The 13,022-nt window shown below is 59.8% G+C and overlaps 1 protein-coding gene across 1 annotated transcript; it reads right to left on the bottom strand.

Annotated features, from left to right (window-relative positions):
• Positions 1–892: 892 nt before the first annotated feature.
• Positions 893–7,691, bottom strand: COXFA4L2 (cytochrome c oxidase hypoxia associated subunit FA4L2). The gene is made up of 4 exons (XM_076360373.1): positions 7,507–7,691; positions 3,343–3,431; positions 1,411–1,471; positions 893–1,158 (listed from the first exon to the last, which is right to left on the bottom strand). Exons 1-4 carry the CDS (start codon positions 7,561–7,563, stop codon positions 1,102–1,104), a joined length of 264 nt encoding a protein of 87 aa, XP_076216488.1. The 5' UTR covers positions 7,564–7,691; the 3' UTR covers positions 893–1,101.
• Between the last annotated feature and the right edge of the window lie 5,331 nt (positions 7,692–13,022).

Genomic DNA, 13,022 nt, shown 5'->3' on the forward strand with positions numbered 1-13,022 from the left:
GGTGGATGTGGGGCCCTGACCCCTGGGTCCTGCTGTCCACGATCATGCCTCAGTGTCCCTACCCCTTCTCCTCCACTGTGGTGCTTCACCCAGCGGGCTTGGGGGGGGAGCTGGGGGTGGGGGGGGTGGGGGGTGACTGAGCCCCAGAGCGAGATGGATACAGTGGGGGGTGGCAGCCCAGGCTGCCCTCCCTGCTGTCATGCTGCTGCAGGGTGCAAAGCTGCCAACAAGACCCCTTTGTCCCCTTGCTCCCCGCAGCACTACCCAGCTGGAGGTAGCCCAGCCACTGGCAGGCCAGGCAGCTGCCTGCTCCCCAGCACGTCCCAGTCTCCTGGGTCATCTGTTCTGTATTTACTGGCTGTGAATTCCCCCACACGGACTTAGCCAAACCAAACAGCACCAGGCAGGACTCCCCTGCCTCTGGCAAAGGCCAGGCCCCTGCCCCATGGCACGTAGCCCTGGGGGAGCAGGAGCTCCCCACGTATGCAGGACACACATGAAGCTACATGCATGTGTGTGTGTGACACCCCTCCATCCCACCTGGCTCTTTTCCTCTCTGGAGGGGCTGGGTCAGGACCAGGGTGGTCCCTGGGCAGCCCCCAGGGCCCTGCAGCATGGGAAAGCGGAAATGTGTCACCCAGAGGCCATGAACTGCAGCTTCCAGCAGGACATGAGCCCCCACCCCAGCCTTCACGGGGGGGGGGTGTGTGGGGGGTGTGGTGTTGAATGTCTCCTATGTTTATGGGCCTGGGAAACAGCATACATAATCCATTTTGCTGCCCCGCCCCCCCCCCCCCCCCCAATAATTTATTACTGTCCTACGAGTTTAATGCAGGCGAGACGTGATGGCGAGCAGGGCGGCAGGGCGCAGGAGTGCTGGTGGTCACATTGCTCCTAGAGTGATGTAGTTTATTGTGGGAGGGGTGCAGCCCCATGGTTTGGGGGTGCTGAGGAAGCAGTCAGGCCTGTGTGCACGGTGACCTGTCGCAGAGCCATAGGGCAGGTGAGAGCTGGGAGGGCTGATGGGGGCTGCAGCAGTGCTGCCGGGGGGGTGGGCATGCTCTTCCCTGCCCCAGCACGGCAGCACATTCCCGGGGCAGCTCAGAAATTGGGACGGTCCTTCTTGAGGCTCTTGTAGTCAGTGGAAACTGCCAGAAACTGGAGAAGGGAGGGACCTGAGAGGGGGTTGTGTCCCCCATGGCCATCACTGAAGTCTGGCCTTGGCTGCAGAGTTGGGTGACAGCGTGCCCCTTCCCAACTCTGAGCACAAGGAGCTGGAGGGCTCATGCACTTCTGCCCCAGGGCTGATGCCGCCTCTTCCCCTTCCCCGAGGAAAACGTGATGTCTTACCCTAAACATGGCCATTCCCCCGCCCCAGAGTGCCAGGCTCCAAGTTCACCCAATGCTCACTTTATACTGGTCCGTGGGGTTCAGCTTATTCCAGGGTTCAGGGTTATTTTTTCGATCCCAGCTGCAAGGGGTGATGGGGCCATCAGCACCTGTAAGGAGGGTGGGGGAGACAGGCCCTGCCCCCAATCCCACAGCCCCCTCCCCCCGCCATTTTACCTCCACTAGTGCCCCCAGCCCTGGCTCTCTGCAGAAATAATCCCAGATGTCATCATAGCCACACTCCCCAGTTCTGCTGTAGTTGGCAGGTTGGGGGGCTCTGACTGGGTCCCTCCAGCCCCCCGGGGTGAGAAGCTGGGATGGGGGCTGGGCGGGCTCCCTGCGGGGCTGCTCTCAGAGCACCCCTGCCCAGGCTTGTGCCACAGCCATGGGCTGACTCACCCAAACCGCAACCTGGCTGCCACCCTGGCGCAGCGCTGGCCCACAAGCCGCTGCACCGGCTGTACGTGCAGGGGTGCACGTCTGCCTGCCCCCCCACCCCGGCTCCCCAAGCCGACACCTCTGCAGGCACTGCCCTGCTGCACCCCTGCCTGGAGGGGAGGCTGCCTTCTGGCCTTGGCTGCTTTGCCGCCCTCCCCTTTCCCAAAAGCCTCCCCACCTCCCCCTCATGAGCCCCCAGCTTTCACTCCCTGTTTGGCAGGGGGCGAGCAGGGAAGCTGCTGCCTGCCCTGCCATGCATGCCTGCCATGAGCAAGCAGGGGACACAGCAGCTGTGTGCAGCACTCATGAACGTGCAATGCTTGTGAGTGTGCAAGCCAACTGCACGGGGTGGCTGGTCTTGGTCAGATGAAGCCTTCCCAAAGAGGACGCATCCCGTCCTGTCCCAGGAGAGGTTATAGAAGGCCAGTGAAGCCGTGGGATGGGTCCCTGGAGAGAGCAGTTCACATCTCCCCCTCTCTCGTCCCCCCTGCAATCCGCTGGTGTTGGCCAAGAGCAGAATTTTCCATCTGGGAAGATGCATGCGCACGCGTGTGTGTGTGCATGTTGGGGGATGGGGGGGATGGGGGGGCTGTGCTGCAAATGCAGACCCCTGGAGCTGTTTAATAGCATTAATGTGCTGTGGGGGTGCTGCTGTTGTTTTACCCTCCTCACACACACACGCACACCCCAGCGCTTCTACCATCAAAGACAAGGTGCCTGGATCTGCTAATTGCTGAGCTAAGTACCCTGGGCAGCTGGTGTCAAATTAAATCAATGAGCATTTTACCAGGAGCAAACAAATATTAGATAGGCATTAGACAGCGTGGGGCTGCAGGGACCGTGGGCCACTGAGTTACAAGGGGGGAAAAAAAAAGAAACCCAAACAACCAGCCTCATGTGCCACAGCATGCCTGTCTGTCCTGTGCCAATCCATTCACCCTCTATTCCTCATCAATCCATCCTCACGCCTTGTCTCCCTCTCCATTGTCTCCATCGCCATTCATCCTTGCAGTTTTTATGTCTGTCCATCCCTCCCTCGCTCTCCCCATTGCTTCTCCAACCGTCCCATTCCTCTGTCAATCCATCCCTCCCCACAGTCTTTCCCCCCCTCCATCAGTCACATACTGCTTTTATCTGCCTCGTCATCCACCCATCCATCCCGCTCACTCTGTCATCCCCGTAACCTCTCTGCGTCTCTCTCCTGCCTGCCCCCAGTTTCACAGCAGCTGGTGCAGTGCCCAGAGCAGCAGGTTGAAGGGGCCCTTGTCCCCCCCCATTCCCAAGCAAGGAGAGGGCAGATGGTGCCCTAGCTTCCCCCACCCCCCTCCGAGCACCTCTGCACCTGGGTTTGGCTATCCCCCCTGCCCTCACACTGCTCACCATGAAGGCATCAGAGTGCATCCAGGTGCCTTGTGCACCCCAGCGCCCGCCCCCTGCACCCGGGCATCAGCCCCCTCAGCTCCAGGGGCATGGGGTGAGTGCCCAAGGGGTGCCCAAGGGCACCCTGACCCATACCTGACGTCCGGGCTGTACAGGGCCAGCCTCAGCAAGTACAGGACAGCACTGCCCAGGCCGACACTGATGAAGCCAATGAGGGGAATGAGCTGCAGAGAGAGACAGAGAGAGAAATGAAAAATACCATAATAAAATGAATATTTATCAGGCCAACTGGAGAGTGAAAGGGAGAGCTGACACACCGGGAGATTTACAGGGGAAATATGGCAGAGCAATCCTGTAGCTGGGCTGCAGTACACAGTGTAGCTGTCAGCTTGAGTGACTGAATTAAAAGAGGGAGAGAAAAATCGGCTCATGTTGGAGAGGAATTGGATTTGGAATGAGAAATCATTTCCCCCCCCTGCCTGCTGCTGCCCGGCGCTGGCTGGCACGGCCACAGGTGAGGGCCCAGGTGGCCCGGGGGCCCCATTGCCAGCGTGCATGGTGCTCCCAGTCAGGGGCTGAGCCTTCGCTAACAATTCCTCCCCGAGGGACTTGGTCCCTGCCCAGCACAGGGCTGCAGCCTGGGCAGGGTTTGGCCCTGAGCCATGCTGCCCACCTCGGGCAGGCTCTCCGTCCCCCCCGCAGCTGCCCCCCCCGGCCCTGCACCCCTCCGCACCATCTCCCAATGGAGAACGAGATGAGGAAGGTTCAGTTTGTCTTCCCCTGCGCCTACAGCAGGGATGGACTGGGACATGCTGGGTCCAGGCGTCACACCAGTGGTCAAGCAGCTGGGTCCAGAGCATGTCTCAGGGATGTGGTGACAGTGCAGCGGGGGGGGGGGCACTCAGTGACCCCCCAGGAGGTGCCCCAGCCCTGCAGCGGGCATCCCTGCAAGCAGGAGGTCCCTTCACCCCCTTCTGTGCGCACAGGAGCTTTCATCGTGCCTTTGCAGGGCGACCAGCTCCATCTTCTCGTCTCCACTCCCCCCCCCCTCCACTCACACTGCCAATCCCCCAGTGCCTGGGGGGACACGGCCTCAATCGTAGCCGAGATGAGGCTGCTTTGACCTCCCCCAAATTGCTGTGGCCTCTGCACCGGGGAAGACGGTCTGAGCGTAATGAACCTCCCACCAACCCATGCCCCTGGGAAGGCAAACACGGCTGGCGCCTCGCAGTGCCCATTAGTGCGGAGCAGGGAGCGGGGGCCGGCGGCACCACAAAAGCCATGCGCACCGCACAGTTCACATTGCCAGCACCTGAGCGCCTGGGTTATATTTGCAGTTCTGCTTGGCAGCTTGAACTCTTAGCAAGTGTCTCCAAACCCCCACCTGACCACCCACTGCACAGTGACTCAGTTTCCCCACTTGGATGAGACTGGGGACGACGACTCTAAAGCATGAAGAAAAGGGGCTGTCCAAACGCCTCTGTTCTCTGCCAAGCACCTTGATGACCTGCACAGGGAAGGGGTCTTGTGGGGAAGACACCTGGGCAGTCAGATGTGTCCCCCTCCCCAAGCACTTCCTGCCCGGCCTTCGGTCCCCACTGGACCCCCCCCATCCTCTTCCAGTGCCCCCAGCATGGCCCAGTTCCTGCTCAGCAGCGTCCATGCCCAAGCCAAGCAGTGCTCTGTGCTCATGCCAGCTGATCGAGAGCCTGGCAGATGCCAGCGCCAATTCAGGAGGTTAGAGGCATCAGCAGATAATGATCTTTTGCGCCGTGTGCGGCTGGGTGCCAAGAGGATCTGGCAGTAGCCGCTACCCAACCGCACTGGCTAATCAAGACGAACTCCACAGCACCGGGAATTGTGGTGTCTGTTGGAGGAGATTTGGGGCGATGGGTTTGTTTCACCATCTGCTGCTGACGCCTTCTGGGTAATTAATGCCTGGGAAGAATTAAGGGTGGGGGGAGCTGGGGGAATCACTCATGCAGCAGGCAGTGGGGCCTGACCCCCCCCAAGACATGCACAAAAATAAACAAGATGTATTGAGAGCTTGACCTTAAGCGTACAGAGAGTTAAAACGCTGCTTATGTGCATGCAGCGTTTGCCCTTTAACCCCAATTGTGGGGACCTGTTTGGAACGAGGCAGGCGCTGCCTTGCTCCCCAGGACACCCATCTCTGCCAGCAGCTGGGCTGAGCCCCCCCGGCCAGGCACAGTCGGTCCTGGCCGCAGGCCAGCTGCAGCCCCTGCCACCACCCAGCACTTCCAAGTGACCCAGCAGCAAGCTGGTGCCAGCTTTGCCGGAGTGGGGATCTGGCCCTATTCCTACCGCTCTGGCTACAAAAATAGCAGGAAGGAGAAAACAGATGCGTGAAGGTGCTGGGTGAGGCGGGGGCCCTGTGCCTGGATGGGGTGGAACAAGCGCCTCATGCCAGTGTGGACGACCATCCCCTCCCACGGCAGGACCATATGCTGAGGTGAGTGGATGGTGGGACACAGTGCTGGGTTCTGCCCAGTGCCTGAAAGGTGCCCACTGAGCCATGCAGCCCCTGGACCGCCATGCTGGGCAGGTTCTTGTCCTGCTAAAGCTCCTGCGCTTCACCACCATGGTGCTCCACTGGCATGCCTGGGACTTTAATCACTGCCAGGCGGGCAGGCAGCTGGGCATGCTGTGGAGGGAGAGTCTAATGCCAGGTGAAAGTGCTGATGTACCTGCCTGGCATGAGCTGCAGCTGATCACATGTAATGGATGACATGTCAAAAATTGCCCCAGCAACCTCTGCCGGCAATAGTCCCGCTTTAATGGCGCCAGGCACATGCCAGGCACTTCACGTACAGGCACCCAGGACCACCTCCCCTTTACATGTACTGTTTGGGGGCCTCTCTGTGTCTCCCAAGTCACACACAGTCCTCTGTCAGCTGGGGAAACCGTGGCAGGCATGAACAGAAAAGCCCCAAATCCCCCTGTTCTGCATGCAGAAACACACAGTAGTGCCATGAAGATAGTGCAGGAGCCCTGGCCTGTGCTGTCCATCCATCTGCTCTCACCGAGGATGTGAAAAGCACCCAGGCATCCTGGCTGCCCATGCCCTCCATGCTGGCAGTGCGCAGGCACCCACCTTTCCCCGGAAAAGCCCAGCCCCAGGGTGCCTCCTCCTCCAGGCCTGGACTCCCCTCCCCTGCCCTCCCCTGCCGGTGAGCCAGGCGTCCGGATGCTCAGCCATGGCTCATCATCCTTTCCAGCCTGGCTGCTCTACCCCTGCCAAACCCAACTGCCAACAGCTTATGTGACTTTCAGCCCGGCGCTTGCAGCTCATTAACCCTCCCCAGGCCACCAGCCCCTGCCAGATCCCCCCACACTGAGCAGGGGGGACAGGTGAGGGGGAGCTGGGGACCCTCTGACAAGGGTCAGGTCCCTGCTGTAGGAGGGGATCCAGCCCAGCAGCAAAAGAGACCCATCCTGGCAGGGCAGGGACACTTGCCCAGCTGCCGCCATCTTGGCAGGTAGTTGTAGTTTATGAGGGTTTAAGCAGCTTTGTACACAAAACCCTCAGCTTGAAATTTTGACGGCAAGGGACAGGGACAGCTCTGAGCTGAAAGGATGGGAGTTGGTGCTTCAAACCTGGGGCTGCCGGGGTGAGTGGGGAGGGTGCTCGATTTCCACCCCCCCACCCCCCCAAAAAAACAGATGCCCCCAGAGCAAGGGTGTAGCAGGGGGGAGGACACGGAGCAGCACTCTTCACCCAAGCAGCTGCCAGCAGGCATGCCTGTCAGGGTAGGTAAGCCCAGGTGTGTATAAGAGCCAACGTGCCCGAAGCCCAGCCTGGCTCAGCGAAGGAGCCCTCTGGCCTCTCAGAAGCACTGGACAGAGGGAGCAGGCCAGGCAGTGCTGGGTGGTCTCACCCCTCCTCAGTAAAGGAGGGCTGGGGACCTCCAGGACCACCCAGCTTACCTGGAGGATGCTGCGAGAGCTGGGAGGACAGTGTGAAGGGGAAGCTGGCAAGCAGGCACAGCCTGGGAAGGCACGGGGAGGGCAGAGGAGCTGGACTGGGAGTCTGAGAAGGGGTTTGGGGAGTGGGAGGAAGACAGGGCTGGAGAAGGACGCAAAGGGCAGAGGAGGGCAGGAGAAGGGTGTGGGGAAACGCAGGGTCTCCGAGGCACGTGGCGAGAGAAGGGCAAGGATGAGCCCGGAGGGATGGGGGCTGCGGGGGGGTCCCTGGGAGGAGGAGAGGGGCAGAGGGATGCAGAGGGATGGGAAAGAATGGGGGGGTCCCTGGAAGGAGGGGGGTATGGGGTGACTCACTCCGGGGTGCCGCTTGACATGCCGTGAGAACATGCCTCCAAGGAGGGGACCCTTCATGGCAAGGGTGTGGGGAAGGTCTGGCTGCGATGGCAGGTTCCCGAGCGCCGTCCGAGGATGGAGGGTGGGCAGGAGATGTGAGGGAGGTGTCTGCAGCAGGGCTGGGAGGGACGGGGCGGGCCGGGATGGGAATCCCGGCCCAGGGACGCTGCAAGCTGGAAGGGGAGAGGGAGGCTGAGGATCACGTCCTGAGCCCTGGCTGCACTCTGCCCCTTCCAGCCTCTCCCGTAGTGAGCCCCGATGACTGGGTTAATGACTAGCTTTGGACGCCTGAGGTCTGCACCCCAGACCGCATTCGTTCCTTGGTTTCCTTCTCTGTACAAGGGACCAGCCTCTTCCCTCCACGTGCAAATCCTTCACAGGTTGCTCCGCACCTTCCTGCCAGGGCGAACGATGAGTCGTGTGATTTGCTATGACAACTTTGCTGATGTTTGCTGCCTCCCCTCAGCGCCCCCCTCCACCCTCCCGTTTATGATAAATGACATAACACCCAATTTACATTTAGCAATGCAAATCTCCCTGGCAGTAACAGATGCTGCTGTGCATATGGAAACCAGCTATTTGTATCCACTGGCTTTTAACAAAAGACTGGGGAGATGGACGGAGTGGGCAGCCAAAAGCAGCAGGCTGGAACTGGGCAGGGACTGGACCCCCCCAACCCTTATCTGGGGTGCGGGTGGTCATTCTCTGGCAGTGGCAAGAGCCAGTGCAGATCGTGTCCGGGGGGCAGCTGGGGACAGAGCATGACGAGGTGGCATACAATGTCACACAGTGTCACACACCTGATGGGCACAGGCCAGTCCCTGTCGAACACCCCTTCCACTGAGGGCTCGCAGCCAAAAGCCAGTGCCCCCCAGTAGACCAGTCTTTGCTCATGCAGATGCATACATGCATGCACACACACATGCACAGGTAGACAACCTACATGCTGACATGTCTGCAGGCACTCGCACATGAACACCTCTATGCATACATGCATGCACACAAGAGCTCTGGCAATTCTTTTTACCGATGACTTGTAAGCCCCTCACTTTGAAGTTTTGGCTTGGAGCACCCGAGGGATTCTCCTCTCTCCCACACATGCCCAGAGCCCCGCTGCTGCCCCCCCAGCCCAACAGTCCAGCCTCCCTCCCCACCTCAGCACCCTCTGCCCGGCACAGCGCAGCCCCGTTGGTGCCACTCCATCCTAACCTCATTTCTTTCAGCAAAGTATAAAAGGACAAAGGGGAGAAACTTCTCTGGAGTGTGTGGAAATAAATAAACAAGGCCTGAATTGCAGCCAGCAGCACCATGTTGAGGCTTTTGTTGATATAATTAGAGTTTTGAAATGGGATTGATTAAGTGCCACTCCCCAAGACAGAGTGCATCCTGCCCTCAGCACAGGCACGTGCATGTCCTTCACTGCGTTCCTCTGTCAACGGCTGCTGCGGCACAAGGACAGTAGTGTGGTGTATGGGGAGGGGGTGTGTGCATAAGGTCACAGCAGAGGTGTGCGGGAAGGGGTTCATGGGGTATGTGCATATGCACATGTGTGTAAGTGGTAGGACTCACATGCAGTGCCATAACCCCTTTGGAGCACAGCACCAAAGCACTGAGCAGGGATCCTAAGAGGGTGTCCGGCAGCATTAGGAGCCCAGGACGTCTGGGGGATCCCGCTCCTGTCACAGCCAGGTCTGCTTTGGAGCAACCTGCATCTCTGCACCCTGGCCCAATGCAAGCTCCTAACTCCCTGCAGACAAGCCCAGGACTCCTCCTAGAGATGCAGTGGGATTCCCTGCCCACAAAGCCCAGCTGCCTCCATGCTCATTAATGATTGTAATTAAGAGACAGTTTAATTCTGTGCCATGCTTCCCTCCTCCGTGGTGATTACAGTGTGTGCCCTGCTGCTCAGGAGCCCCCCTGGGCAGGCTGCCCACAGCCCCACGGGAGCAGCCGTCGTGAGGGGCTCAGCCCTGCAGAGTGCTGGGGGGGGCTCCAGCATGCTCCCCACCCCCTCTGCCCCCCCCCCCCGAGGGAGACGCAATAAACACTAGCAAATAGACACTGCTGGAGCTTCTTCTTTCATGGCTGCCCCTGCCTGGCACCATGCAGATCTGATGGGTCAGCGCTTTTGGGGAAGAACAAGACAGCCCACAAATACTTCCTAGAGAGAAAAGAATTACAGCAGCTGACCTCAGGAAGCATGCATGTGTGTGGACACACACCTGCAAATGCAGTTACACGTACGTGCGCATCTACACAGCTCTGCACTCACACATGCGTGCACAGAGACACACCCCTGCCTGCACAGCTACACATACCTGCACACGCACATGTGCATGGGCACCTGTGCGCACATACATCCGAACAGATGTGCATGGACACATGGACATATACATGCCTTTATGAGCAGATATATGCTTGCACATGTGCGTGCATACAAACATGCATGGCTAGGTGCACACTCACATGTGTGCTGGTGCACTCCCTGGCTCCATACAAGGGCTATGGGGACCTGATCCCGCAGGGTGGGGAGCTGAAAAGACAAATGGGGTGGCGGGGCTGGAGAGAGCCACAGGGCCTTGGTGTCTCCACTTGCAGCTGCTGTGGCGGGTTATTTTACAACCACTCCAAAAATATTATTCAAGATGAAGGAGAATCACGGCTGCTGCGAGCGAGCGCAGTGCTGTCGCGGGGAATTTATCATTCTGAATTGGGTGCCCCCCCCCCCCCCAACACCGCGGTGATGAAGTGCTTCATTAATGGGAGCTGCTGCGTCTTGGGGCTGAACGTGCCTGCACCTGAGCATGCCGTTTCCTCTGGCTCCCAGCCTTGGCACTCGGCCCCCCTGTCCCCACACAGCATCCCCCCCCCCCAGCCACCCAACCAGCCTCCTGGCTCCACACAAACCCCCATTGCATGGGCCACTGCCCCACAGTTCACAGCCTCCCCACAGCCTCCCTGGCCCCACAGCTGGTACCCACTGGTTGTGCCCCCCCAGCCCTGGAAGGAACTGCCCCAAACCCTCCTCTGATGCTGATATGGCATCATCCCTTGCTGCTAAAGGGGACCTTTCCCTCGTTAAGGCTCTGCTCATGTCGAAGCTGTAAATCTCACTGGCTTTTGGCGGGGTGCAATGGAAACCATCATAAAAAATTCATACCAACTAAAGCAAACAAACAATAAACAAACAGCCAATAATTAAATGGTGAATTAACGGGATATATTTCATAGCCCCACAGAGCTGCGCTGCAGGATAAGCCCCAGCACGGGAAGAAGGGGCTGGATCTTGGGAGGACCCGGCCCCTCCTGGAGAGAGAAGGGCATTCCTGGCCCTGCAAGGCTGCTGCCCGGGACCCCTTGCCTGGGCCCCAGCACAACCACACCAGGGGGCACAAGTGGCCACGCAGGGGCTGGTGAGGCTGGGCAGCACTAGCAGCTCCATGAAGGGCATCACATGCCAGCACTATTGTGACATCTCATGATGACTTGCACAGCCAGATAATGGTGGAGCAACCACAGCCCTTCCTCCCTGCCAGACCGCCATGTACACACAGTGCTGGGATTGTCCCACATCCCCTCACTTTGAGCTAGCGTGTGATGTCATGCCCACCCCATAATGTCACTGATCTCTATGACATCACAGTCCCCTCCTTGCTCCTGCTCTGTCTGTAATGTGCCTCTGAGCACACCTGCCTACCAGCACCCAGGGGCTGGCCCTGGCACCATCCATCACGCAGCACGGGCACACATCATTTGTAACTGGCACCTTCATTTAAAGGGCTATTACCATCCTAATTCTCCCCATTAATCACAGGGCACTGGGTGATGAGCACCAGGAGAGCCTATCTCTGACCCACAACCACTGCAGGATCGGGGTGGACACCAGCCTAATACCCCAAGACTCGGACACACACACACACCCCCCGCCCTGGTAATGCTGCAAAAGGTGGATGAGATGATGCCCACCCTTGTTCCCGCTGGCTCAGAGAGCCAGTACTCCAGTGCAAGGAACGAGCCGCTCTCCCTTGGCCTTTTCTGGTCCCAGAGCCACCAGCCCAGGCAGCGTGCTGGGTCCTGAGAAAGAAGGGATGTCCCCCACCATGGCCCCATGACCGCAGAGGGCAGGCGCTGCAGGACAGGAGCCCTGGCTGGGGGTTTTGGGGAGGCAGGGGGAGGTCAGCTCTTCCATGGCTGCTGTCACACCAGGAGGCGTTTCCTGGAACCAACCCCACAATTAACCAATGACTTGGCCCTATCCCGCAATATTGATTTTTTTTTTTTTTCCATAATTCTCTGAAGAAAAGCCTAAGCCCAGAGCTGCGATTTTCCAAAGCCTGTTTTATAAATAACTGGGGTCACCAGCTGCCAATTGCTGTAATGCTGCCTTGATACAATTTAATAAACATAATAGCCTCTTCCTTCATTGTGACAAAGATACTGGTGGGGACAGAGCTGCACCGAGCGGAGGAACACACGTCTGAGACACATGCACACATGGCTGAGATGCACACACACGTCTGAGACATGCATGCACGCGGCAGAGACAAGCATGCACACGTCTGAGACATGCATGCACATGGCTGAGACATGGTTGAGATGGGTGCACATGGCTGAGACATGCACACACAGCTGAGACACGCGTGCACATGGCTGAGACGCATGCACGGGGAAAAGCAGGAACACACCCCAGTGCGGGACACGCTGCCTGGCCGCAGCTGCGGGGCCGGGCCCGCCGCCACCGACAGACACGCGCCGTCACCACGCCGGCAGCGCGTGCGAAGGTGTGCGCTCGTGGACGGGCAGCCCCCCAACGCCAGGCACACGTCTGCACGCGCGCGCACGTGCCCGTGGGGCCGCCGTCCCGTGTGGGATTGCCCCGGGGCTTCCGGGAGTCCTGTGGCGCCCTCTCGTGGCCGCGGCGCGGGTCAGGCCGGCGGGGACCGGGACCGCGATCGGGACCGGGGCCGGGCCGGGGCTGTCACCGCTGCTGGGACCGGCCTCGGCAGCCACCGTGTGCCGCGGAACAGCCCGGCAGCGTGGGCGCCAGCAGCGCTGGGACGCGGGCGGAGGGACAGCCCATGGCTCCCGCCGTGCCCCCTGCCTGCTGCCGCCGCTGCTGCCGCCCACCATGCAGGGCCCTGGGAGAGGGCTGGGGGTCACGGACCCTCCTGCAGACACAGCTCTCATGGGACTGCCCACAGAGCCGCTGTGGTCCCAAGTCAGCGAGGTCCAGGGAGCCAGCCCAGTACCAGGGCCAAGGACCCCAAAAGGTCCAAAAGGACCTTGACCTCCTAGGGAGGCACTCGAGACGCTGGGTGCCCCGCCAGAGCTCCAGACATGGAGTGGGGGGCTTCTGTGCTGGGGAGCACCCTCTGCACCACAAGCAGGTCCAGGTCCTGTCTCCCACGTCCTGGGGGCCCGTGCTGAGCCCCCAGCAGCCTTCCCCTTTCCAGCTCCCCATCTCCCTCTCCCAGACC

This window comes from Aptenodytes patagonicus, chromosome 27 (genome assembly GCF_965638725.1).
Source record: "Aptenodytes patagonicus chromosome 27, bAptPat1.pri.cur, whole genome shotgun sequence".
Classification (NCBI taxonomy): domain Eukaryota; kingdom Metazoa; phylum Chordata; class Aves; order Sphenisciformes; family Spheniscidae; genus Aptenodytes; species Aptenodytes patagonicus.

Bases quoted from the DNA above. Each gene is read 5' to 3' on its own strand.
- COXFA4L2 (XM_076360373.1), bottom strand. From the start codon at position 7,563: ATGAAGGGTCCCCTCCTTGGAGGCATGTTCTCACGGCATGTCAAGCGG. The intron at 3,432-7,506 runs GTGAGTCACCCC...CTCTCTCTGCAG, and splicing joins ATGTCAAGCGGCACCCCGGA to CTCATTCCCCTCATTGGCTT. The intron at 1,472-3,342 runs GTATGGGTCAGG...CACCCCTTGCAG, and splicing joins CTGTACAGCCCGGACGTCAG to CTGGGATCGAAAAAATAACC.